This window comes from Malus domestica, chromosome 02, assembly GCF_042453785.1.
Source record: "Malus domestica chromosome 02, GDT2T_hap1".
In the NCBI taxonomy this organism is placed as follows: Eukaryota; Viridiplantae; Streptophyta; class Magnoliopsida; order Rosales; family Rosaceae; genus Malus; species Malus domestica.
Genome location: NC_091662.1, coordinates 9,209,776 through 9,236,083, shown reverse-complemented (window position 1 = coordinate 9,236,083; position 26,308 = coordinate 9,209,776). Strand labels below are relative to the sequence as shown.

The following is a 26,308-nucleotide window of genomic DNA, read 5'->3' as shown; positions in this document are numbered from 1 at the left end:
CCTAACTCCAGAGACTTTGTATAATTTTTATGTAATTTCTTTTTTTTTTAGAATTTTATTTAATTTCTTATGTAATTTTTATGTTTTTTCTTTTTTTTTCTTTTGAACTTTATTTAATTTCTTATGTAATTTTTATGTAATTTCTTATTTATTTTTAAAATTTTATTTATTTTTATTTAATTTATTATGCAATTTTAATGTAATTTTTTTTTTGTACTTTATTTAAACACATGAAATAAGATTACATAAACTCACCAAATAAGATTACATAAACTCACCAAATAAACTTAAAAACAAAACACACTACATATAATTACATAAACTTAAAAAAAATACACTTTATTCTTCAACCACAAGCCTCATTTTAATTATCTTCGCCTTCATGCAATCCCCACTGGTGCTCAATCAAGTCATTCTGGTGGGTTACGTGCTAGTATGGCTCTTGCACATCAGTGTACCGTTGAACGATCAATTCATTGTAACGTCCATCACGTTCCAACGGCTCGTGTTGCACGGGATCTTCGGTCCGGTCATGATCACAGTAGATACGTGTTCTTGAGTTGTTCATCGGATCCAGCTTGACACGCCCCGACCCTGATATTCCCCGAATACCAGGACAGGCACGTGCTGGCCGACACCCGGGGGTGACGAAAGCCATTAATTGATACAAAAGCTAAGAATAAGAAATAAATACAGGTTATGAATTTAAAAAAACAATGAATTAACAATTTAGGAACGTGTTCAGAGCATATAACTAAACCTAGTCACTAACAAGAATTAAGATAAGATTGAATGAACAAATGAGTGGGTCCTACCCCGAGAGGACTCGAAGATGCCGCTGCGGAAGTACCTTGATGCCGGGATTATGTGCCTTCATCCTAAGTCCTGAATGGGGGCGCAAAACAAGGGTGAGTGGACCAAGCTTGTATATATACATAGTACAAAAACAGTTATGAACATACTAACCCCCACAGTTTAATAATGAAAACTACTAGAATAATAAGTGATAAGCTTTTCAGAAAACTCTAGCATGCCATAAAACAATTCATATATCCATCTGCAAATCAATCTCAGAAAATCATATCATAAATCATATCAGAAATCGTATCAGGAGTCGTATCAGAAATCGTATCAGGAGTCGTATCAGAAATCGTATCAGGAGTCGTATCAGAAATCGTATCAGGAAGCATAACACAAGTTGTGCTGCTAGTGAGTGCACTGAATAATAATACTCCCGGCCCAATGCCTGCACCTCAGTCTCTGTGCCCGTAGCCAGAGATATCTCCCTCCCGGCCCAATGCCTGTCTCCGTGTCCCTCAGCCTTTCGCTAGGGATTATTTCTCCCAGCCTCAATGCCAACACCAGATCCTCGCCCCAGGCGGCATAGTGTTCACTAGGTACGCACAAAACATAATTCATCTCTAAAATACAACTTCGTAGCATAAATTCATCGATCCTCAATACTACGAAGAGGTGTTCGAAAGTCATTGAAACACATTCTTAGCATCCTATCGTCATTGATCAGATAGTCTACCAGAATGAGGGTTCTATAGAAAATACGATATAATGGAAATAGTTCAAAACATATATATATAATCATGTATAATCAAATCATCATGCTTCCTGTAAAGTATTCCTCAAATCAATAATTCTGCAAGGCATGCTATTAAATTATGCAATTCTATCAATAAAACATGCAAATTTTCGAAGGTGGTCCACTCACAGATACTCCGTCAAAAGCTGCGCCACTAGCGAAGACAAAAACGTTGCGATAATTGCCCCTAAGTACAAGAACGTACAGTTAATCAAACTACCCAACAATATAATTCTAGGAAATGGAAATGGGCCTTGGATTTGGATAGGTTAGGATCAAGAGGTGGTTTTGGGCTTAAGCCTAAACCCATACTTATACACACACGGCACACACACCACCCATTCACACACATACATACACAACACATACTCACAGAGCTGCACCGCACAACGCACACACTGTACACTTCATACAGTACACAAACATACACAACACACACGTGCACCATACACCATCACACTTACTCTCACACACACACACTTGCACGGACACCAACATGCCAAACACACACACAGACAGCATGCACATATATATATATAGATACATACATATAAACACACACGCATGCACAGCATGCATATATATATATAAGCACACACACGCACAGCATCATGCATATATATATAATCACACACACGCACAGCATCATATATATATATATATATAATCACACACACGCACAGCATCATATATATATATACATATATAAACACACAGACACAGCAAGCATACACGGCATGCACAGCATTCTCTCACACACACACGGTTCACGCGCACACACACCACACACTCACAGTACCACCAACAAATAGCAAGGTAAAATAACTACCTGGGTTTAGGTTCGAAGGGATCCGCGCAATCCACAGCAACAAACTCGCCGGAGTTCGTTGTCGGAACCGGGTTCTTGGCATAGAAAAGAGATAAGGTCAAAACCCTCGATTTTGACCACAAAACCAACACAACAGTGTGTAAAATAGCATGATTAAACCCAGAAATTTGAAGAAGGAACACACTTCTCACCTGGGTTCGAGTTTTAGAGCTTTGAAGCTCTCAGCTTCAATGGCAGAAAAGTCCACAGTGCTCTGATGGCGCATGCAAGGGTACCATTGAGTTCGTTAGGTCTCAAGGATTCCAAATATATGGTTTTTGGGGTTTGATTTGTGAAGGAAGTGAGGTGAAAGTTAGAGAGAAGCTCTCGGAGCTTAGAGAGAGTGTGAGTTCCTGAGAGTTAGAGAGAGAGAGTGTTGGTTTCGGGTATTAGAGGGAAAGAGAGACTGGAACCAAGATAGGTGTATAAAAATAATAAGGTGGGTCCCACGACTCACTATTTAATATAAAAAAATAATAAAAAAACAAGTTTTTAAATAGAAATGGGTGGGGTGTTACACAGCTCATATTCATCGATGACTTCATATCATACTTATCTTCAACAATCATGCTGTGGAGAATAATACACGTCATCATGATGGATCGAAGAGCCTCGACATCAAACATTTTAGCTGCAGCCCTGACAATCACCCAACGAGCTTGCAGGATACCAAAACAATGCTCGACATCCTTCCTACACCCTTCTTGACATTTTGTGAAGTGTTTTTCCTTTTCAGTCTGTGGATGTGGCACTGTTTTGACAAACGTTGACCACCTTGGGTAAATGCCATCTGCAATGTAGTATGATCCCTCGTATTGGGTACCATTAACCCAATATGTGCATCTCGGCGATTTTCCTTACAGCAGTTCGTCGAACACTGAGGATTGGGTAAGGACATTTAGGTTATTCTGAACTCCTAGAACACCAAAAAAAGCATGCCAAATCCATGTATCAAATGAAGCCACCGTTTCCAAAATGATGCTTTTGGCTATTTTTCTGTCGCCATAAGCACCTTGCCACGCACTTGGACAGTTTTTCCAAGTATAGTGCATGCAGTCGATGCTTCCAATCATGCCAGGGAAGCCTCGCATCTCACCTTTCCTCAGAAGACTTCGCATGTCCCTTGGCGTAGGTGTCCGGAGGTACTCATTGGTGTAGAGGGCTTCAATTACAGAGCAAAACCGCATCAGGGACTCCAGAACAATTGTTCTTCCCATTCTCGCGATCTCATCCACTTGATCTGCAGATGCTCCATATGCAAGCATTCACAAGGCAATCATAATTTTTTGCTCGGGAATAAGACCTAGAACATGAAAAACATCTTCTTTTTGCACAAAGTATGGATCATGGTTGCAAATAGCACTCATGATTTTGTCAAACAAACTTCGTTGCATTCTAAAACGACGTCTAAAAACATGATCAGGGAATATGTTGTTGGGAATAAAATAATCTTCCAAGAGATCTTTACCTCGTCTTTCCATTTTTCTATCGAGGTTTGCAGCACGTGTGGGTTTGGCTATCTGACCAACGGCTTTCATGACACGGCGAGAATGTGAGGCCCTCTGCCTTCTATGGTGATTATCCTCATCCTCCTCCATGAAGAAAGCCTCATCTCCACCTCCACCTTCCTCGAGATTGGCCAATTCTGCCTGTTGTGCCAACAACCTTTTCTGTTGCTCCTGCAATTGTTTATACACTTTCCTTGAAGAAGACATTGTAATAAGAACCCAAGATTTGAAAACGATGAACAAGGATTCTGAGCTAAAAAGAAGGATTGAGCTTGGTGTGAGGATGAATGTAAGGATGTAGGGTTTATATGGACAAAAAAAGAAAGGATAAGGTTCTGGACAATGCCACATGACACTACGTGATTGGTTGAAAATCTTATTGAAAATTTGGCTAAATTATTGTAAACCGGAAGTGACACGTGGCGCATCGGGATTGGTCGAAAATCTTATCGAAAATCTATCCACAAAATAGTTCGTTCGGATAATGACACGTGGCATGACGTGATTGGTTGAAAATCTTATCGAAATCTTGGCTAAATTATTGTAAAACGGAAGTGACACGTGGCGCGTCGGGATTGGTTCAAAAGCTTAGCGGAAATCTATTCACAAAATAGTACGTTCGGATAATGATACGTGGTGTGATGAGATTGGTTAACAATCATATTCGAAATTAAAACTATTTTATTTTTTTATTCTTTTAGAATAAATTTAAAAATATTTTAAATGAGCTGGGTGCCAGCGCATTTTGTAGGGGTGGAGATTGTTTGTGCCAGCGCATTTTTTCACTGGGTGCCAGTGCATTTTTTTAAGGGTGGAGATACATTGGCCTATTACTGTTCACTGGAATGGATAAATGGGCTGGGTGCTGGCACAAAGTCCTTAGGGGTGGACTTGCTTTTAGAAGAACACTCATTCACAGCAGACTTTGAGCTTGTTTATGGAGTCGTATGCTCAAGTCTTGTAAGTTGTCAGTATACGTACTTGCACATAAGGAGGCTGCAATGGTTTTAGGACACCGTCTTTGACGTGCATATCACACAATGGTTACCCTATTAGACTAGGATCAGGGAAGCAAGTTATGAAGATTGGAGAAGAAGCTTAAAGAAATCGAAGAAGAAATTGCAAAGTTTGCAGAAAAGAGAGCTTGAGAGTTTGGAAGATGAAATGTATTTCCTTGATTGTCCAGCAATCTTACACTTAGCTATATGTATTGGTTTATTACATGGCTTGTAATATAAGCTAAGACTATGTATAATATTCTCTTCTAACTTCCTTAACCACTCTTGACAACCTATATAACAACTTTGTAACAATCTTTATAACCCCCTATCTTATCTTATGACAAGTGGCAATAGCTAGACCCTTGATATATCTTCACTTGGATCCTTAGCTTTGTCTTTGCCTTCACTCTTACATCCCCCTCAATCTCATGCATAAGTGAAATAAGCATGAGATTGCCAAAGTCTTGCTGAAACAAGGGTGCAGAAAACCCTTAGTGAGTATATCAACTGAATGATCTGCAGATGAAACATGTTGCGCATAAAGATCTCCTCTTGTAACTCTTTCTCGGACAAAGTGATAGTTTATCTCAACGTGTTTAGACTTATAGGATTAGTGGATAGAGCTATAACTGAGGCATCATTACAGTGAATTATTCGTGGTTGAAAAAAAGGAATATATAGATCACATAACAACTATCTTATTCAAGCAATTTTTGCAGTTGTGATTGCAAGGGCTCTATATTCAGCCTCTGCTTATGATCTTGAAACAGTGTACTGCTTATTTGATGTCCATAAAATTAGATTCGAACCAGGAAGTACTACAAACCCTGAGGTGGATCTTTTATCATTTGGGTTACTCCAGCCCAATTTGCATCACTAGTGGACTGTAAATGTATAGGACATGGTTTAAATGAATATTATAAGTTGAAGTGCCCTTAAGGTATTTGAGAATTCTTTTCACTATAATAGCATGAGATTCCATAAGATTATGCATAAATTGGTAAGTTCAATTCACAAAGAAGGCTATGTCAGGCCTTTTGAATGTGAGATACTGAAGTGCAAATCAACTGTCAATTAACTCATTGACATATTTTGACTGTGACATAAACAACCCTTTTGGTGTGTAACTGATCTGCAGACAAATAAAATAGTACAGAGTGCCTAAATCCTTCATTTCAAATTATGTAGTAAGTTCTATAATCACATGTGATATTAACAGTGAGGAGCTACCAGTTAGAATCACATCATCAACGTAAAGAAGCAAGACAATAATGCCTTTTGGAGAGTGCTGATAAAATAAGGATTGATCAGCTTGAGAAGCTTTGAACCCCAATTATGGTAAAAGCTAATGAATCTCTCATTTAATACTCTTGGAGCTTCCTTAAGTCCATACAGTGACATTTTAAGTCTATATACATAGTTGGATGGATTTTATGTACTTTGAAAACTGATGAAACATAATTGATAAGAAGAAAAGAAAACATAATGATGGGTTGCCCCTAATATATAGAAACCTTTGATTAAATATCCAATTAAATAATATTATAGTATCAAACAAATGATAATTACCTTTATTTTTTCCAAGTGATTTCATTTAAGTTTCATATGCGTTTTTTTAACCCGATTAAGTTTCATATGCGTTGAAGACGTGTTAAACATATTAGGGCTGATTTCAAAAGGGTTAATTAAATGAAAATTACATTAGTAAACAACCACATTTATATCTTTGAAAATAATTAATCTATTACTTCCATTGATGAAAATTGAGAGAACACTACTAGAAATCTGGGCATCAGGTACTCTTTTTCTCGGCAGTGTTGCATCTAGTGCCCTTTTTCTCGGCAGTTACTCGGCATGACCCACGATTTGTTAATGAAGGAAGCCAAGCAAACAAGTTGGCACTTCTAAGTATGCCAAAGTCGCCCAGAAAAATGAAAAGTCAGCCCAAATAAAGGAAAAGGGTACCCAAGTTTTTTATTATTATTATTATATTTTTGTTCATCACACTCACGTGATGACGATACTCACTATCACCATTTATTAAATTACAAATGTGTTTGTAATATAATATTTAACCGAAAACTTAAAATAAATGGAAAAAATGGTAGTGGCGAGAAAACAATACCGAAACGAGATTCCAAACTCAATAATATCAGTAAAAAGTCTTACCTTAATTTACAAAATGTCAAGGTGTGGTGAAGGTGAAAACATATAAATTTATGTCGATTTTTGTACTGTTTTGCAATACTGCCAAAAAATCGTGCTAGTTAGCTCACGTTTTATTATAAAAATGCTTTTTTTTTTTAAATATTTTTAGTCATGTTTAAAAAATAATTCTAAAGAATTTGGAAGCTGTTTTATCATTTATGAAGCTACAATTGTATTTAAGTCAAAAACTGAAAAAAAAAATTAAAATGGAAACAACAGTAGTGGTGCGAAAACATTGCTGAAAAGAAATTCCAAACTCAAGAATATTAACGAAAAGTCTTACATGGGTTTTCTAAACCTCACGCCACGGTGATGATGAAAGCAAATAGATTTTATGACAATTTTGTACAAAATTTGCAAAATTGCTTGAAAAGCATGATGGCTAGTCAATATTTTTTTGAGAAACTTGCAATTTTTTTTTTGGGAGCATATTTTCTGTAACGATTACGTAAAACTTTTGAAAGACATTTGAAAGCGTTTTTACCATTTATTGACCCACAAATGTATTTTAATATAATATTTCAGTCGAAAATTGAAAAATAAATGGAAAAAGTAGCAGTGGGGAGAAAACATTGCCGAAAGGGAATCCCACACTCGAGACTATATATCAATGAAGGTCTTACATGAATTTCTAAACCTAACGGTGCGGTGAAGGTGAAAGCATATAGGTTTTGTGGCGATCTTCATACTATTTTACAAAACCGCCAAACAATGCGATGCATAGCCCACATTTTTTGAGAAAAATGCCAAGTTTTTTCAAAATATTTTTCGTCATGGTTTATAAGGAATTTGGAAGTGGTTTTACCATTGAGTGTTGATAAACCCACCTCATTGTCTTATTTCCCCCGTTTATTTTATAATTGTACCCACCATAAAAAGTTAAAAAATTAAAATGCTATTTTCTCACCCACTATTATTCCTAAAATAACCTTGAATATATATTTAAAAATTTTAATATTATTTTTTATATATATTTTGTAGAGCCAAAACTAATCACAAAGTGACACGTGGATTTTTGGGTGAAGATGACGAATTTACTATCGAGGCATACCAGGTCTCCTACACGCGAGCAATGGAGAATCATCCATCAACCAAATCAGGAGTATCCAAAATAGGTAACAAGTTCAAATTTGTCTCATCCATCCTCATTCCATAACCTCCAAAAACCTCCCAAAACATTTCTTTTATTATGATAATTAGCCAATTAATATATATATACTTAATTAATAAATTAATTGCTAAATGAATCACCAAATAACACCCAAAACACACTTAAAGGCCGGCCACACCCCATTCCCTATATATATGACCCTATTTCTTCTAAAAAGCTAGGTGCATACTCTTGCAAAACTCCTAAAAACTCTTCAAATATTTTTCTCTCTAAATTCTAACTTTAGCATTGGAGGTTCTTCGGCCAAAGCCCCCCCCAATTCATCGTGGGCGCATGAGGCTCTTGGCCTTGACCTAAGGTGTTAATTGTTTTGTAGGTGCAATTTTGTCCAAGAAGAAGAAGGCGGAAATTTGCATCCACATAAAAAGTTAAAAAATTAAAATGTTATTTTCTCACCCACTATTATTCCTAAAATAACCTTTAATATATATTTAAAATTTTTTAAATTATTTTTTTATATATATTTCATCCTTCTTCGCAGCACCACAGTCATGTCGACAGTCAAAGCCTCAGCCCGCCCGCTCACTCACTCCCAGTTCGCAACCCCTCCACAACTACCTCCCAATAATCAACATTTTTCTCCCCTACCCACCACCACACTCTCTCCTGATCTCTGCCTCTCTGCCACCCAAAAACCCAGCAACCAAAACCATGAAATGATAAACTATTGACTGAAGCTTCCTTCTTCTTCGCATGCAAACTTTATCATGGAAATAGAGTCTCCACCATCTACCATGCCACAGACCACTAACCCACCCAAACATGTCCCCCCTTTTATGCACAACCAAATCATTCTCCAACCACATATATAGCCAACCCATAATCGTTACACCCCCAACCCCCATCGTCATCTGGGTTTTCAATGAATCTCATCCAACCTAAACCCTAGAACGCAACAATTTTTTTGGGTGCAAATCTATACGGGTGACTAGAAGTTTCTCCATTGAAATGTTTATGGTAGTTCATGGTGGTGCAGCATGTACATGTCAACTACCTATTTATAAATAGGGGTTTAAAAGTCTTTTTATAAAAGGATATATATGTTATTAATATTTTTATTATAATGTAGGTGGAAAAATAGAACAATGAGATAGATTTAGTAGCACTGTTACCATTTATAGAGCCACAAATGTATTTTCAAAGTAATATGTAAGCCAAAAAAAAAATGAACAAAAAAATGAGTGGTACGAAAACATTGCTAAAAGGAATTCTAAACTCAAGAATATCAACGAAAAGTCTTATGTGAATTTTCAAAACCTTAGTGAAATCAAATAGATTTTATGACTTAAAATTGTGATGGTTAGTCAACATGTTTTGAGAAACATGCAAATTTTTTATTTTTGAGAAATATCTTCTGTCATAACTATTAGAAGTTTTGCCATTTATTGTTCAATGTGTTACATGAATGTATCACTGTATTCCGATCATAACGAAAAAAATTTCTCAATAGAAGCCTATAAACATGGACATATATAAAAGCACTCTTAAACATAAAAACAGATGACCATTTATCGCATTGTCTTAAAGCAATAATACATGAATTTTTAGTACTAGTTTAATCCCGCCGATCGTTCTCCTCTAACATTTAACACTTGAATTGTAGAAGAAACAAATATAAAATGGTTAACAGAAAATAATTGGCTTTATAACCGTCCAAGATCAGCAAATAGTATGCAGATCCAACGGTCTCAAATCCAAGCTCCAATACACGACCGCATTTTTGCCCAGAAGAAAGAACAAACGACAAAGTCTCTGGGTCCCCAAGTACCCAATCACCATCTTCCACGTTCGCTTTTTTTGACTTGTTAATATTCTGGTTAATTTATTGGGGAAAGTTCCTTCCTCCAGCACTGTTTTGGGCAAAAACAGTTGGTAGTTTCCGCCCAAAATACCGTTAAAGCTTTGGGAGAGAGAGAGAGAGAGGAGAGAGAGAGGGAGAGAGGAGAGAGAGTCCGTTACCGACTTATGCGTTTTATTAGACACGCACGCAAGCATGGCCTTCGCCTCACAACCCCATCTTTCTTTTACTTTGTCAAATTCTCAAACCGACCCCAAAAAGGCTCTCGCTTTGCTCTTTGATCTTCCATTTTTTCACAAGAATTTTGAGAGAGATTTGGATCTCAATTTCTGCTCTTTAACTTTTACCACACCAAGTGCACGTGGTGATCTCTGAAAAAGGTAGTTCTTTAGCAAATTGTAATGCTGTTCAATGTTCATGACTTTGATTATTCCTTACTTTTTGGAATAAAGATTTGAATTTTATGAAATTTGAAATATTGGGTTCTCTTTCGATTGAGTTTTAATGCTGTTCTCGGGTTTGAAATTTATGAAATTGAAATTTTGGATTGGTTCAGCGATTTGGAGTTTTACCCAAGTAATATGATGGAGAAGGCAGACTCTGGGCAGAAGCTGTACACACGAATGAGGCTGTGGGAGTTTCCGGATCAGTATGTGGTCGAGCCCACTGATGGCTCTCGGGGTTCCTCTTTGGCAGTCAGTAGGGTCGACGGCTCTATGCAGCTCATTGGTGGGTTTTCTTTGTGAACAATCTTTAATTTTGTTTCTTGGGTTAAATGCTACAGATTTTACTGTCATTTTACTGTTTGTGTATTTGGGTTTTCCGGCTTTGCAGATAGGCTTCCAGATTCCAGCTCCGTTCGGGTTCCTAAGATTCGAACTATTTTCGGTGTGGTTGGGATTCTAAAGCTTTTGGCAGGTAACGTTGCCTTATTCAAACCAGTCAGAGTCCAGACCTTCACGTTTCATCTTGTGTATTTGAGATCGGCATCCTAATCTTTTCACAATCGACATCATACACAAACCAATTCATTACATAATGTGGAAGCTGAGGCTAGGCCTTAGATTTACCAAATCTAATATAATTGCAAAGTTCTACTATTTAAGAAGCGTAATAGGATAACATATTATACTATGGCATTGGCTTCAAATTTTGAAGTATTGGATGAGAAATTGTATATTCCTTTCTAGCCCTGGAGTTGCAGCTTCTCCATTTCATTGATGTTGTTATTTCATTATGATTTCAGGGTCATATCTAATGGTTATAACAGACCGTGAACATGTTGGTTCTTACTTGGGGCATCCTATCTTTAAAGTTTCATCTTTGAAGGTTTTTCCCTGTGACCATTCTTTGAAGAATTCCCCTGCAGAACAGGTGAATCCATCGTTGCTCCACCCTTCACCCCTGCTTTAGTCTTCCTTATGCGAGTGCCTATTAATACTTTTCTGTTTTCCTTAATCAAGTAGTGGCTACTGACATGAAATTTATATTGTTGTACCTTTTTGGCAGAAAAAGATGGAGACGGAGTTTTCTGGGCTGCTAAATATTGCAGAGAAGACTCCTGGTCTTTATTTCTCATATGAGACCAATTTAACACTGAGGTGAAGTTTTTTCCACATTAAGTTGTTCCCCACCCTCTAAGCCCTCGTGATAAACAAGAACAAGGGTTTCACTTAAGATTTGAGGTGAAATTGTGCTATTCATTATATTAAAAAGTTTGTGTAATTACAGTGCACAGCGATTGCATGATTTGGGCGATGAATCTAAATTGCTTCCACTTTGGAGACAGGTATCCCTTGATTTTGCAATTGAAGACTGAAATTGTTTCCAAATATTTTCTTGTTGCCAAAGTTATGTATAAACTCACATAGCCATGTTTTATGTTTATCTTCATGGTTTTAATCTCATGTCTCCAAATGTTTTCCCACAGGCAGAGCCTAGATTTCTTTGGAACAATTATATGTTGGAAGGGATGATAGATAACAAGGTCGGGTCTTTGCCAACCTTTTAGTTTTACCTGTTCTGTTTCCTGATGAACTATTAATTACCGTTTACTAACTTTTGAGCATTTATATGGTCTTTAATTGCAGCTCGATCCGTACCTACTTCCTATTGTTCAAGGGAATATCCTTATTTCGTTCTTCCTTTCAATTTATTGCCGTTTCGCATGTGTGCTTGTGTGCCTGCATACATGCATACATTTCATACTTGTGTATTATTTAGTTTGTTTAGTTCATTTGTGTGGTGGCGTTCGATTTATAAACTGTTTTTCCTTTGAAAGGTTCTCCTTAATTGATCATCACGCTTTCATCACTTTCAAGCAGCCATTGGCAAAGATATTATCGATGTTACTCTGATTGCAAGGAGATGCACTAGGAGAAATGGTATTCAAATCTTGCCCTGCTTTTTCAGTTGTTTGTTTATCGCCATGCTCTGTATTTTAACAGTTATCATACAATTGCAGATATGTGGTTAATACAGATGTTGGTTTTAGTACTATACCATCTAGGAGAAGAACTAAGGATTTGTCTATTTAAAAAATTATATTTGCATGGACGTAGTTTGAGCCATGGACCAACTACCCTTCATTTCAATAGGTAACATTGAAATAGGACGGTTGAATGGTACGAGTAGAAAGTACTATAACATCTAGAGTGATTTGCCTAGCTCTACTCTGTTGCATCTGTTCAGTGAGGTAGGAAGTAAAAGGTCCAGTGATTTCTGGTGTGCATCTATGTAAAGAGTATAGGCATTTCATTTCCAGCAGAATAACATTCATGCTAAATTTGGGAATCATAGAGGTTATAATATCTTATCAAGTTAGGGCCACTACATCCATCGGAAGTAGGACTTATGTCTTTGTTACTCTAGTGAGTCTCATCAATATTAATTTGCATTTCTTGGAAGGCACCCGGATGTGGAGAAGAGGAGCTGATTCTGATGGGTATGTAGCGAACTTTGTGGAAACTGAGCAGATTATGCACTTGAATGGGTTTACTTCATCATTTGTCCAGGTAAAATTGTATAGCTGTGCATGTACAATTATGTTATGGACTTTTGTTTACGTCGTTTTATTTATTTTTTGTCCCTGATTAACTGTCCTAAATAGTTTAGTGCATCATTAATGGTTTTTTCATTTTTTGCAGGTTAGGGGGTCAATTCCGTTGCTTTGGGACCAAATTGTTGATTTAACATACAAGCCCAAGTTTGAAATTGTGCGACTTGAAGAAGCTGTGAGTTGGTGGTTACTAGTTTTTAAATCCTAAGATTCTTTCTATTTCATTCTATCTTCATCTGACTACTGGCATACTACATCTTATGCAGCCTCGAGTGGCAGAGCGGCATTTTCTGGATTTAAGAAAAAAGTATGGGGCTGTATTAGCTGTTGATCTTGTTAACACGGTGCGAACTCCTGTCCCAAAGTTTGTGGAATAATTCATCTGATAATACCCAGCCAATAGGCAATCTTGAGGACTATCCACACGAATGCATGTATATATGTATATAAGTATAGATTGTGTAATGTGCACATGTCAGTGTAATCTTAGGTGTGCATGCTATTAAACTTTTCATTCTTTAACATTCTATATGTCGGTGTGCACACAATTTTGGGTATTATGTCTCAAGATACTTTATTATCTTGCCAGCATGGAGGTGAAGGACGCTTGAGTGAGAAATTTGCAAGTGCAATGCAGCATATTGTTAGTGAGGATCTGAGGTAGAATTTCCTTTCACCTAACCCTTTTACCCTTCTTTTCTTCTTCTTTGGTATGGATCTGTTTTATGTTGAGACTTCGGAATATTGTAGATATTGGCACTTCGATTTCCACCATATCTGTGGACATGTCCATTTTGAGCGCCTCTCTATTCTTTATGAGCAAATTGTAGATTTCCTGGACAGAAATGGGTATGTTTTTCTTCAAACTGTAATAAGCGTTTAATTTCTTGACACACATTTTGGTATATAATGCTTCATTATTCATTTTTCCCTTTCAAATATCATTTTACTTGTTGAGGGTGAGTTCAGCAGAAGTAGAGTAATCCTAGACACTTGCATTGCATCACGCAGAGGAATGTATTGGCAATGGTAACGTTTTCTAATTAATAGGAGTATAGGCACATATAGCTTTTTCATAAGGTATATTCTGTGATATTTTGCAATAAGGAGCGATTTACTAAGTGTTAGACTACCCATGAACCACAAAAGTAATATACCTCAAAAGTTTAAATGGTCAGGGATGGAATGACATACAAGCAGCTAATTTCAACAGCAAAGTTGATGAAGTAATTTACGCAGTTTATGTTTGATTTATACTTATTTGCTCTCCTGTGTATTTGTGTGAAGATGCATTTATCATAAGTTCATTACGTACTCAATGCCTAACAATTAGAAGATGTCATCTTAACCCTTATTTTGCTTATTCACCACGATTGAAATATAGGTATCTTCTATTGAACGAAAAGGGTGAGAAAATGAAGGAGCAACTGGGAGTTGTAAGGACCAATTGCATTGATTGCTTAGATCGTACAAATGTTACACAGGTAAGTTAATGATCTGCAAATCGTTTGTAGAAAATGCTAAACCCTTTATCTTTCTCCTTGTTTTTTCCTCCTGTTGTATACCATTTTTTCCCAATGTTTGTTCCCTAAAAGAGTATGATTTGTTGCAGAGCATGATAGCCCGAAATATGTTGGAATGCCAACTTAGAAGGCTTGGAATTTTTGCTGCTGAAGAAACTATTAAATCACATCCCAATTTAGATGAATGCTTTAGAGTCTGTCAGTAAATCTTTTTCTCTTTTCTTCTACCTCTCTCTCTCTCTCTCTCTCTCTAGCATATAGAGGTTGTGCTTAGAGGGCTTACCATGTCTGCAGGTGCGTATTGCTTCTGATTTATTGTGTTTTTTTTTTCCCCAGTGTGGGCTAATCATGGGGATGATGTAAGCATTCAGTATTCTGGAACTCCTGCTTTGAAGGGAGATTTTGTAAGGTACTTATACATGGATCTACTCATACATCTAATGCATTCTTACCCTAGAAATGTGATTCTGACTTAGGAAGCCGGGGAAAAATCTTTTGGAAGGTTTCGGAGCATGTTTATGTTTTGCTACTGGCATAAGAATAAGATAGAAAGTTTTAGTTTTTCGGTGTGGTAAATTTTGTTTATTCGGCTGGATCTTAGATGTGGACAGCGGACAATGCAAGGGATTGCTAAGGATGGAGTCAGTGCTCTTCTACGTTATTACTATAATAACTTTTGCGATGGAACAAAACAGGTTGGTGTGCTTCCTTTTATTCATCTCTCCCTTTCTCGGTACATAAGTGTTGGATCTCTTTGTATGAAAGCAATATCATCTCTTCTGCAATTATTTACGTACTGATTACTTCTTTGTTTTGGTGGAAATGCCTGAAGGATGCAATTGACCTCCTCCAAGGACATTACATTGTCTCGGTCAGCAGAGATATGACACCGTCATCACAAAAAGGAGGACTTGAGGCTGTTGCTGTAAGTCAAATTAAGATGTGTATTCATGTTAACTTTGTTTTTTTATTTCCCAACTCCCGACCTTTACCAGTGTCTTAACTCGCATTATTTTGTTCTGCAGTCATTTCCACTGGCTTTGTTTTTCGTTTTGACGGGGTTCTTTTTTGCGACATTGTCACTGAGGCAAGGTAAATATAAACATGTCATGTTGTGACAAAGATAGATTTGCAGAAATCATAGCTTCGGTGGTGAAAGGGTGGGATGGGACTGGGATAATGTTGGTTCATTTTCTTGAGAGAAACAATATCTGATCGTTAACATCTTTGCAAATCTGCAACTAAATGATGATTTTGTCTCCAATACTTTTGCAGTTAGGTACGATCTACGGCACTTGTTCTTCTCATTTATATGGGCAGGTCTAAGTATTGCTATAGCTGCATTCGTGAGGGCCAATGGGCGTATTTTCTGCAACAGACCTCGTCTACACAAGCCTCGGTCTTAATTCTGTGTCAGAATGTTGTGGCCGATTCATTTTGCTGTGAAGCTTTTCCTGCTTGCTTCATGGTATTTGATTCTTTGATTCGTACCCCACAGAGTCTTGAATTCTTCATCAGTTATACGTGAAAGTTAACACGACATGTAAACACCTGCTTCTTTTGGTAACGACTTATATTCTTATCATCGTTCTTTTTTCTGTAAATGCTTGCGCCTTGTTCAAGCTTTTCATGGACATGGTTTGAAAATTGTAACTTGAAATTTTCTGTATCTTCGCTATGACGATTAATTAGAGATTGAAATTTTGATTCCTGTTTCGTGAAACCACATTTATTTTTTTTACATCAGATTGGTTCATCTATTTTTGGTTTTCATCGTGGATTTAACCGATGATCTAATCAAATTACATTTCAATCTTAGATAGCGATAACATTAAAGAAAAAGTGGAGATACAAAATCACACTTAAGAAACTTGAGTTGTATATGGAGGCCAGTAAAGGTGAAATGCAATCCTGTAGACAACAGTTAGGCCCCTGAGATCGACAGGGGACGATGTCACGTAGCCTTGAACAAACAGGAAATCGCCGGTGCCTCCCACAACGGGATGATCGGTGGCCTTCACATTATGCGTGTCTCTGACTATAGAAACTGAACCAGAGTGGTTCTTCAAGCGCAAAGTGATCTTAGCCACTGAAATGCTCTGAAGTCCATCTAAGCTGGATGAGACGGTAGTTCCTTGAGCTATCCCAACTGCTTTTGAAGATTGATTGGCTGTGACAGTCATCGGATCCTGGAAAACAAACACGGTGCCAAAAGGGGTAGTGGTTTGACTTACGCCTGGTCCTGTTACACCATTCACTACAATATATCCAGTTCTGTTTCTGGTTTCGTGTTGAAAGAGAGTGAAGTGGAGGGACTTGAGATGATGGTGGTGACGGTTATGGTGGTGGCGACGGTCATGGTGGTGATGAGAGGTAGAGGCGGCTTTAGTTAGGAGGAGGGCGGAAAGTAGAACCGGAAGAAGAACTATATCGAATCGCAGAGCGAGAGCCATGGCAGTTCTAGCATGAAGAACTTGGAGAACACTGAATTTTACATGAAAGTCTAGTTCTAGTATGGAGTCTTATACAATGGGAGAGCATAAATTCACATTTGGTAGGTAATTTTTGACTCAATATCTGCTGCCCGATCGTCAAAACACAGATTTTGGGGTTTTGATCAAGACCATCCAAAGGGGGGGTTGGTTGATTATCCAGAAAAGTGGCCCTTATCTCTGTTTTGAATTTTCATGCAGCAACCATGATAAAAAAACTTGAATTGGTTGCTGCATCATTTTCAAAAGCTATAGTCGCCTTCAACTGTATGTAGAGTTACATTGAGTGTGAAAAACATATCACAATAATAAAATCATCGTGGCCCAATCTTCTACTGAGTTCCGATTCTTCTGAACCGAGCAGTAGAAGATTGTTATACACGTGTTATAACATGAATGATTTAGTAAGTAAGAAGCATATATTATTAATTAAGATCACCAAATAATGACACGCTGTCATATAAGTTAAGAATCCAGGAAAATATAAGCTGTTTGTTCAACATTTCCAAGCTTCCAGAGGAATTGTAAGCATAATCACATGATTTACAAATCTCCACAGCGTTATGATCGTTACATCTGCTTCCTTTTCTTCTCCAAATAGTTGGAAGTTCAGAATTGCCCAAACCAAGTGCCACATACCCAAATCCGGCCACAGTGCAGCAGGGGAGTACAACGGGCAGTTAGAAGTTTGCCAAAGCAGAAAATTGCTTAAGCGTGTCTCACCTGAAGTTCGAATCAAAATGTCTGGATCAGGTGCCACTGACATGTACAAGTGCTTCTCAACATTCACTACCTTTACAACAGGAAGCTGCTTCTCACTCTCTAGAAATTCCCCTTCATCTTTTTCGACATGTTTAACCCTTGTGTTTTCCTTCTCCTCCCCCTCAACGTTCTCATTGCAAGCTTAGCTAGTATCTAACCCCGCTTCTCCATCCATACCGCCATTGCGGCCACCCTTTGCTCCGTTAATCTGTGCTCGAATTTCGCTCTTTTTCACATTGCAGGATTCTTCAACAGCATGGATAATCTCATCACAAGAAGTATAAGCCACACAGATCAAAAGCACAGCCTTTGAATTATTGGCAGTGGCCTTCATTGCCTTCTCAGCAGCAACCCTCACAGACTCGTTCAAAAGCTTCAAGTTACCGATAAAGTATACCCGATTGCCAAACTGGTTTACAATGCTTTCTTTCTCAAGCAACCCTTCAATCTTCTCCCGCAACAAATCCATCAGAGTTTTCACCTCGTCGGGCCGCCTCTTGAAATTGTCAATGCTGAAGGCATACACTGTCACATACTTCACTCCCAAATCCTAGCAGTACCGGAGAATCGACATGAGAGATGGAAATCCAGCTCTGTGGCCTTCCCCAACAGGCAAGTTCCTCCTCTTTGCATACCTTCTGTTTCCATCCATGATGAAGGCTATGTGTTCAGGAATGGGGCCCACAGAGACAACACTGAACAAGCATTTCCTCAGAAAAGTGCCTAAACCCCCCAACTTTTGGCTTGCAATTGCCCTGCTTTCGCTTTCACTAATCACACTGTTTTTCTCCATCATATGATCCTGCTGAAGAGAAATGAAACCTCAAGTGAACACGAAACCTTAAACTCCCTCCATATAAATACAAGAACATAAAGAAAATGAGTTGAAAGATCTGAGACATGATCGCTTCCTCTTTACAAATCTATCACCGTTGGAGATGTGCGTTGTGCTTTTATTAAGTTAATTATGTATATATTTTAGTACATGATTCACAGCTAAGAAATAATGACTTTTTAACTGTTGTCGCTACTACTTCTTTCAGTTATGCAGCCAAACCCGGACTACTATTTTATAATCACTTTATTGATGGTTCTAGTTGTATACCTTTTTTTCCCAATGTTTCTTCCCTAAAAGAGTCTGATTTGTTGCAGAGCATGATAGCCCGAAATATGTTGGAATGCCAACTTAGAAGGCTTGGAATTTTTGCGGCTGAAGAAACTATTAAATCACATCCCAAATTAGATGAATGCTTTAGAGTCTGTGAGTACATCCTTTTCTCTTTTCTTCTACCTTCTCTCTTTCTCTCTCTCTCTATCTAGCATATAGAGGTTGTGCTTAGAGGGCTTACAATGTCTGCAGGTGCGCATTGTTCTGCAGTCATTTCCACTGGCTTTGTTTTTCGTTTTGACGGGGTTCTTTTTTGCGACATTGTCATTGAGGCAAGGTAAATATAAACATGTCATGTTGTGACAAAGATAGATTTGCAGAAATCATGGCTTCGGTGGTGAAAGGGTGGGATGGGACCGGGACAATGTTGGTTAATTTTCTTGAGAGAAACAATATCTGATCGTTAACATCTTTGCAAATCTGCAACTAAATGATGATTTTGCCTCCAATGCTTTTGCAGTTAGGTACGATCTACGGCACTTGTTCTTCTCATTTATATGGGCAGGTCTAAGTATTGCTATAGCTGCATTCGTGAAGCTTTTCCTGCTTGCTTCATGGTATTTGATTCTTTGATTCGTACCCCACACAGAGTCTTGAATTCTTCATCAGTTATACGCGAAAGTTAACACGACATGTAAACACCTGCTTCTTTTGGTAACGACTTATATTCTTATCATCGTTCTTTTTTCTGTAAATGCTTGCGCCTTGTTCAAGCTTTTCGTGGACATGGTTTGAAAATTGTAACTTGAAATTTTCTGTATCTTCGCTATGACGATTAATTAGAGATTGAAATTTTGATTCCTGTTTCGTGAAACCACATTTATTTATTTTTACATCAGATTGATTCATCTATTTTCGGTTTTCATCGTGGATTTAACCGATGATCTAATCAAATTACATTTCAATCTTAGATAGCGATAACATTAAGGAAAAAGTGGAGATACAAAATCACGCTTAAGAAGCTTGAGTTGCATACGGAGGCCAGTAAAGGTGAAATGCAATCTTGTAGACAACAGTTAGGCCCCTGAGATCGACAGGGGACGATGTCACGTAGCCTTGAACAAACAGGAAATCGCCGGTGCCTCCCACAACAGGATGATCGGCGGGCTTCACATTATGCGTGCCTCCGACTATAGAAACTGAACCGGAGTGGTTCTTCAAGCGCAAAGTGATCTTCGCTACTGAAATGCTCTGAAGCCCATCTAAGCTGGATGTGACAGAAGTTCCTTGAGCTATCCCAACTGCTTTCGAAGATCGATTGGCTGTGACAGTCATCGGATCCTGGAAAACAAACACGGTGCCAAAAGGGGTAGTGGTTTGACTTACGCCTGGTCCTGTTACACCATTCACTACAATATATCCGGTTCTGTTTATGGTTTCGTGTTGAAAGAGAGTGAAGTGGAGGGACTTGAGATGATGGTGGTGGCGGTCATGGTGGTGATGAGAGATAGAGGCGGCTTTAGTTAGGAGGAGGGCGGAAAGTAGAACCGGAAGAAGAACTATATCGAATCGCAGACCGAGAGCCATGGCAGTTCTAGCATGAAGAACTTGGAGAACACTGTATTTTACATGAAAGTCTAGGTCTAATATGGAGTCTTATACAATGGGAGAGCATAAATTCACATTTGGTAGGTAATTTTTTACTCAATATCTGCCGTCCGATCGACAAAACACAGATTTTGGGGTTTTGATCAAGACCATCCAAAGGGGGGGTTGGTTGATTATCCAGAAAAGTGGCCTTTATCTCTCTGTTAGGAAATTTCATGCGGCAACCATGATAAAAAAAAGTTGAATTGGTTGCTGCATCATTTTCAAAAGCTATAGCCGCCTTCAACTGTATGTAGGGTTACATTGAGTGTGAAAAACAGATCACAATAATAAAATCATTGCGGCCCAATCTTCTACTAAGTTCCGATTCTTCTGAACCGAGCAGTAGAATATTGTTATACACGTGTTATAACATGAATGATTTAGTAAGTAAGAAGCATATATTATTAATTAAGATCACCAAATATTGACACGCTATTATGCATAGTATAAGTAAAGAATCCGGGAAAATACAAGCTGTTTGTTCAACATTTCCAACTTCCAGAGGAATTGTAAGCATGATCACATGATTTACAAATCTCCACGGCGTTATGATCATTACATCTGCTTCCTTTTCTTCTCCAAATAGTAGTGGTTTCTCTGGAAGTTCAGAATTACCCAAACCAAGTGCCACATACCCAAATCCGGCCACAGTGCAGCAGGGGAGTACAACGGGCAGTTAGAAGTTTGCCAAAGCAGAAAATTGCTTAAGCGTGTCTCACCTGAAGTTCGAATCAAAATGTCTGGATCAGGTGCCACTGACATGTACAAGTGCTTCTCAACATCCACTACCTTTACAACAGGAAGCTGCTTCTCATTCTCAAGAAATTCCCCTTCACCTTTTTCGACATGTTTAACCCTTGCGTTTTCCTTCTCCTCCCCCTCAACTTTCTCATTGCAAGCTTCGCTAGTATCTAACCCCGCTTCTCCATCCATACCGCCATTGCAGCCACCCTTTGTTCCGTTAATCTGTGCTCGAATTTCGCTCTTTTTCATGTTGCAGGATTCTTCAACAGCATGGACAATCTCATCACAAGAAGTATAAGCCACACAGATCAAAAGCACAGCCTTTGAATTATTGGCAGTGGCCTTCATTGCCTTCTCAGCAGCAACCCTCACAGACTCATTCAAAAGCTTCAAGTTACCGATAAAGTATACCCGAATGCCAAACTGGTTTACAATACTTTCTTTCTCAAGCAACCCTTCAATCTTCTCCTGCAACAAATCCATCAGAGTTTTCACCTCGTCGGGCCGCCTCTTGAAATTGTCAATGCTGAAGGCATACACTGTCACATACTTCACTCCCAACTCGTAGCAGTACCGGAGAATCGACATGAGAGATAAAAATCCGGCTTTGTGGCCTTCCCCAACAGGCAAGTTCCTCCTCTTTGCATACCTTCTGTTTCCATCCATGATGAAGGCTATGTGTTCAGGAATGGGGCCCACAGAGACAACACTGAACAAGCATTTCCTCAGAAAAGTGCCTAAACCCCCCAACTTTTGGCTTGCAATTGCCCTGCTTTCGCTTTCACTAATCACAATGTTTTTCTCCATCATATGATCCTGCTGAAGAGAAATGAAACCTCAAGTGAACACGAAACCTTAAACACCCTCCATAAAAATGCAAGAAAATAAAGAAAATGAGTTGAAAGATCTGAGACATGATTGCTTCCTCTTTACAAATCTATCACCGTTGGAGATGTGCGTTGTGCTTTTATTAAGTTAATTATGTATATATTTTAGTACATGATTCACAGCTGAGAAATAATGACTTTTTAACTGTAAATACTCAGCAATGTTTACGAGACCAAAATGGAAAAGAAGGCAAAGAAAAGTCCACAAACATAGACTTTTATGTTGAAAATCAGGCTAAGCAACAAAATTCAAAATATAACTCGTAAAACTAGACTTTGACTAACTTGTTTCTTAAACTAATTTACGAACTATATTTATAGCGATATAACCTAGAGAAATCCTAATTCGTAAATGCCAAAAATACCCTAATACAAAATCAAATCAAATCTCTAATTAATTTCTTAAATAAACATAAGAAATTTCAACACTTTATGGATGAAGCAATTTGTCAAGCAGAAGAGAGGTCATCCCAAATTAATAATTGGAGTGCATGACCCTTAAGTCAAAATCATACATAATTTCTCACTTATCAATTCCATGTTCAAAAGAATTACATATCAAACACTGTATATAGTACATAAAAACAGAAGAAAATATATTTTAAAAAAACCCACCTCAACCAAGCCAAAAAATACCATCAGAGCACTGAACTTTACGTTAGTAGTAAAAAATAATATTAGGTTCCAAGTAATGACACAAAATATTCAAAGTTTGGGACTTTTTTCTCCCTTCCTCAGTTTTCTGAGCAGCCAAACGCAGTACAAAAACAAAGGAAATAGTCTAAAACCCAATCACACCGCATAAGAAACTAAATAAAAATTTATATACGGTACACACATGAGGAAAATAATTTCGACACGCTATTTTTCTCCCTCTACACACCCTGTTTAAAATCATTTATCAATTCTCCTTATTTCATTCAATTCAAAGACTAGAAATAAACGAGAGTTTACACGACGAGAAAAAAAAGATGCCTACAAATCATTTCCCATAACATAGAAAAAAAAATCCCAAAATAAGGTGTTAAGGACTTACATGAATATATTGATGAATGAGTCGAGCACTGGCTAACGAATGAAGATTGAAGAAAATTATGACCTATATTTAAGCGTGGTTTAGGGAGACACTGAGCCACAAAAACATGAAATTATCTTTCAAAAAATATGAGATTTAAAGAAAAACATCGATCGCAGAAAATGGAAGATAATTGTGAAGAACACAAAAGCCACGAAAAATATACGAATGCGAGAAAATTAGAAGAGTTTAGAAGAAAGTGATGTTTGCTGGTTTTAAAATATGAGATTAAAAGAAAAACATCGATCGCAGAAAATGGAAGATAATTAAGAAGAACACAAAAGCCACGAAAAATATACGAATGCGAGAAAATTAGAAGACTTTAGAAGAAAGTGATGTTTGCTGGTTTTTTTGGTATGAGAAACCAAAGCAAAACAGCCATACGTATGCACACACAGAGGAACACACAGACACAGTAGTTCAACTGTAATCTGCAAAGTTACAAAAAAATATTGGAAAGAAAGGTGAAAAGGAAAGGGCACTCCCTGCATTGCACACAGTCACCCCCTTTTTATCATTTTCTTCTGCTTTTTGTGGGGGTATTTTTATTAGGGAGGCTTCCCCTGTCTTTCTTTAAAAAAAAGGCAAAGAAGAAAAGATATTCTTTTCTATATTTTTTTATTTGAAAGAAACAAGAGTGCTCACGTTTATAACAATGACTGATGGTCATAGAAAATGTTATTTACAAAGTAAACTTTAACGGTACATTAAAAACGTTTATAAGACACAAAAAGTACTAATAGTAAAAAGTAAATGTTCAATAAAATTGAAAAATTAAAACAATAAAAATCCTAACTGTGGAGCCAAAAATAATCATAAGGCGACACGTAGATTTTTGACAAAAGAAGACAAAACTACCCTTCATGTATACCGGGATTCTTACGCGCAAGCAGCAGACAATTATTCTTCAACCAAGTCAAAAGTGCCCAAAATAGGTATCAACTTAAAACCTAATTTATTCATATATTTCCCATTTCATTATTTAGCTAATCAATTAGCTAAATAATATACTTATTCCTTTCATATTTCCTAAAATCATAATAATTGACTAATTAAGGGATTAATTACCTAATCAAACCCTTAATTATCAATTGAAACACTCATCCAAACCTAAAACTACTAAAGTGGCCGGCCAATCCCATCAAGAAAAGTAAACCATCTTATTCTCCACCTTTTCCACTATTTTCCCTTTTTAATTACCCTAATTAACTAGCCAATTAATTCCAAAAACCACCAAAACATTCATTTTATGTTTAATTGCCAAATAAATTGGCTAATTAAACCTAAATCAAACACAAAAACCCTAGCTAGGCTGGCCACCCCTATCCCTATAAATAGATTCCAATTCTCTTACAAAAAATCCCAAATACTCAACACTATTTCTCTCTAAAATTCTAACTTTAGCATCGGAGGTTCTTCGGCCAAAACCCCCCAATTCATCGTGGGTGCGTGAGGCTTTGGGCCTTAACCTAAGGTGCTAGTTGTTTTGTAGGTGCAAAATCGTCCAAGATCGAGGAGGAGAAAATTTGCATCCACACTAATTATACCTTTGCTACCACCATGAATCGAAGCCGCTCGAATCTAGCATTGAAAGCATTGCCGAAATAGTATTTGTGAATTTAGTTTGGATCTTCAACTATCAAACTACGTATACATGAACCATATGATATAACTGTAAGTATTTATTAACAGTCACATCACCTGATCAACTATCATAATTAATTAAAAGTTTGGTCTTTTTTTCTTTTTAATGTAATAACGCAAATAAAAATACGACGAAAATTAAATTCAAGACCTCCTCCAACAACACAAATAACGCAAATAACGCAAATAACTAAAAACTTCTATACAATGATCTCACCATCTCATGAGTTATGTTTTCATATTCTTGTAGCTGACTTTGTCCCAGTTGTTCCTTAGGTTTTTGTTCAAAAGAGGACTTGGTTAAATGGATGTTTATTTTATCTTCTTTGAAAAAGATTTTCAAACACTTTCTTCTATTTTTACTTAATTATTTTTTAGTTTATTCTAAAAGTTAGAAAATAGCACGGTTATGATAGGAAGATAAAATATGTGTGAAAATCACTTTCTACATATTACGTTATTATAACCAGATATCAAACCAACGTAATCATTGATATTAAAGAACATTGTTATCTTCTTTATACATGCGTGAAATGCTCTTCACCTTTCTCCATTATAACATGATTATGATGGAGAAAAAAAATGTGTGTGAAAATAATTTTCTACAAATTACGTTATCATAATGAGGTAGTTACAACTAGATAGCTAACGAATGTAATCATTGATATTAAAGAACGTTGTGCATCTTCTTTATACATGCGTGAAATGCTCTAAGTGCATTTGATCAGTTGGTAAGGATCATCATTTCCCTTTGCAGTTATGAAAGTCACAATATCTGCCATTTTTCAACAAAAAACTCACATATTAATTTCATACGCAGCATGCAATTAACATGAACTATCTACTTTAATATTTCCATGTATTATATATTATGCGGTTGTTAATTATGATTAACATAGGTGTGACGAATAATTGATCGACGCGTGGAGCTTGATAGATTCGTGCTGTGTTTAAGAGTCGAGATCATTGTAATATTGCTTTGGAAAAAAACGGATTGAGATCCTACGGATCTCACTCTCCCGAGCCTGTGGATCGAGTAATCCGGAAAATTCAAGAGACATATATTGGCGTTGGAGAGAGAGATTGTATGTGAGGTAGACCAGTAAGATGAGCGAATGGAAACCGCAAAATTTAAATTGAACGGTCCGAATAGCTCAATATTCAAAAAGAAACCATCTGAGCCCATATTATAAACTGCTTTGCTAATACTAATAGTA

At 37.3% G+C, this 26,308-nt stretch overlaps 5 protein-coding genes, 1 long non-coding RNA gene and 1 pseudogene across 9 annotated transcripts; 1 reads left to right on the top strand and 6 right to left on the bottom strand.

The window, feature by feature from the left end:
• Positions 1-535: 535 nt before the first annotated feature.
• Positions 536-2,862, bottom strand: LOC139192631 (uncharacterized). 2 transcript variants are annotated; one of them, XR_011576847.1, is made up of 5 exons: positions 2,615-2,862; positions 2,424-2,497; positions 1,724-1,781; positions 816-885; positions 536-673 (listed from the first exon to the last, which is right to left on the bottom strand). It is a non-coding gene; the product is annotated as an uncharacterized lncRNA (long non-coding RNA). The 2 variants fall into 2 exon arrangements; XR_011576846.1 differs by lacking the exon at positions 536-673 and having other exon boundaries at positions 678-885.
• Positions 2,863-3,319: 457 nt separating this feature from the next.
• Positions 3,320-4,177, bottom strand: LOC139190933 (uncharacterized). The gene is made up of 2 exons (XM_070811426.1): positions 3,931-4,177; positions 3,320-3,702 (listed from the first exon to the last, which is right to left on the bottom strand). The coding sequence occupies exons 1-2, from the start codon at positions 4,175-4,177 to the stop codon at positions 3,320-3,322; spliced, it is 630 nt and encodes a 209-aa protein (XP_070667527.1).
• A 6,025-nt stretch (positions 4,178-10,202) lies between these two features.
• On the top strand, positions 10,203-19,965 carry LOC114820060 (phosphoinositide phosphatase SAC6-like). 2 transcript variants are annotated; one of them, XM_070814914.1, is made up of 21 exons: positions 10,203-10,528; positions 10,705-10,877; positions 10,983-11,066; positions 11,395-11,522; positions 11,658-11,749; positions 11,880-11,937; positions 12,079-12,135; positions 12,239-12,272; positions 12,452-12,532; positions 13,056-13,162; positions 13,295-13,381; positions 13,473-13,550; positions 13,796-13,866; positions 13,957-14,055; positions 14,591-14,690; positions 14,819-14,927; positions 15,066-15,138; positions 15,331-15,424; positions 15,562-15,654; positions 19,362-19,428; positions 19,612-19,965. In XM_070814914.1, the coding sequence occupies exons 2-21, from the start codon at positions 10,730-10,732 to the stop codon at positions 19,722-19,724; spliced, it is 1,773 nt and encodes a 590-aa protein (XP_070671015.1). In that variant the 5' UTR covers positions 10,203-10,528; positions 10,705-10,729; the 3' UTR covers positions 19,725-19,965. The 2 variants fall into 2 exon arrangements, with proteins under 2 accessions (XP_070671015.1, XP_028945859.2); XM_029090026.2 differs by lacking the exons at positions 19,362-19,428; positions 19,612-19,965 and adding exons at positions 15,755-15,821; positions 16,005-16,452.
• LOC103455656 (dirigent protein 2-like) lies at positions 16,414-17,296 on the bottom strand. Its single transcript, XM_008395242.4, has one exon. The coding sequence runs from the start codon at positions 17,180-17,182 to the stop codon at positions 16,592-16,594; it is 591 nt and encodes a 196-aa protein (XP_008393464.2). The 5' UTR covers positions 17,183-17,296; the 3' UTR covers positions 16,414-16,591.
• Positions 17,713-18,853, bottom strand: LOC114820061 (dehydrodolichyl diphosphate synthase CPT3-like; annotated as a pseudogene).
• LOC114820062 (dirigent protein 19-like) lies at positions 19,927-20,783 on the bottom strand. The gene has a single exon (XM_029090069.2). The coding sequence runs from the start codon at positions 20,676-20,678 to the stop codon at positions 20,106-20,108; it is 573 nt and encodes a 190-aa protein (XP_028945902.1). The 5' UTR covers positions 20,679-20,783; the 3' UTR covers positions 19,927-20,105.
• A 337-nt stretch (positions 20,784-21,120) lies between these two features.
• LOC103400423 (dehydrodolichyl diphosphate synthase CPT3-like) lies at positions 21,121-24,027 on the bottom strand. Of its 2 annotated transcripts, none has more exons than XM_029090030.2 (2): positions 23,409-24,027; positions 21,121-22,304 (listed from the first exon to the last, which is right to left on the bottom strand). In XM_029090030.2, exon 2 carries the CDS (start codon positions 22,293-22,295, stop codon positions 21,297-21,299), a length of 999 nt encoding a protein of 332 aa, XP_028945863.1. In that variant the 5' UTR covers positions 22,296-22,304; positions 23,409-24,027; the 3' UTR covers positions 21,121-21,296. The 2 variants fall into 2 exon arrangements, with proteins under 2 accessions (XP_028945863.1, XP_028945865.1); XM_029090032.2 differs by having other exon boundaries at positions 21,121-22,301; positions 23,409-23,963.
• Positions 24,028-26,308: the final 2,281 nt, after the last annotated feature.

Excerpts from the sequence above, each read along its gene's own strand:
- LOC139190933 (XM_070811426.1), bottom strand. The coding sequence starts at position 4,177 with ATGTCTTCTTCAAGGAAAGTGTATAAACAATTGCAGGAGCAACAGAAA. Across the intron at positions 3,703-3,930 it reads TAGAAAAATGGAAAGACGAG|ATCAAGTGGATGAGATCGCG; the intron begins GTAAAGATCTCT and ends GAGCATCTGCAG.
- LOC114820060 (XM_029090026.2), top strand. The coding sequence starts at position 10,730 with ATGATGGAGAAGGCAGACTCTGGGCAGAAGCTGTACACACGAATGAGG. Across the intron at positions 12,533-13,055 it reads GAGATGCACTAGGAGAAATG|GCACCCGGATGTGGAGAAGA; the intron begins GTATTCAAATCT and ends ATTTCTTGGAAG. Across the intron at positions 13,163-13,294 it reads TTACTTCATCATTTGTCCAG|GTTAGGGGGTCAATTCCGTT; the intron begins GTAAAATTGTAT and ends CATTTTTTGCAG.
- LOC103455656 (XM_008395242.4), bottom strand. The coding sequence starts at position 17,182 with ATGGCTCTCGCTCTGCGATTCGATATAGTTCTTCTTCCGGTTCTACTT.
- LOC114820062 (XM_029090069.2), bottom strand. The coding sequence starts at position 20,678 with ATGGCTCTCGGTCTGCGATTCGATATAGTTCTTCTTCCGGTTCTACTT.
- LOC103400423 (XM_029090030.2), bottom strand. The coding sequence starts at position 22,295 with ATGATGGAGAAAAACATTGTGATTAGTGAAAGCGAAAGCAGGGCAATT.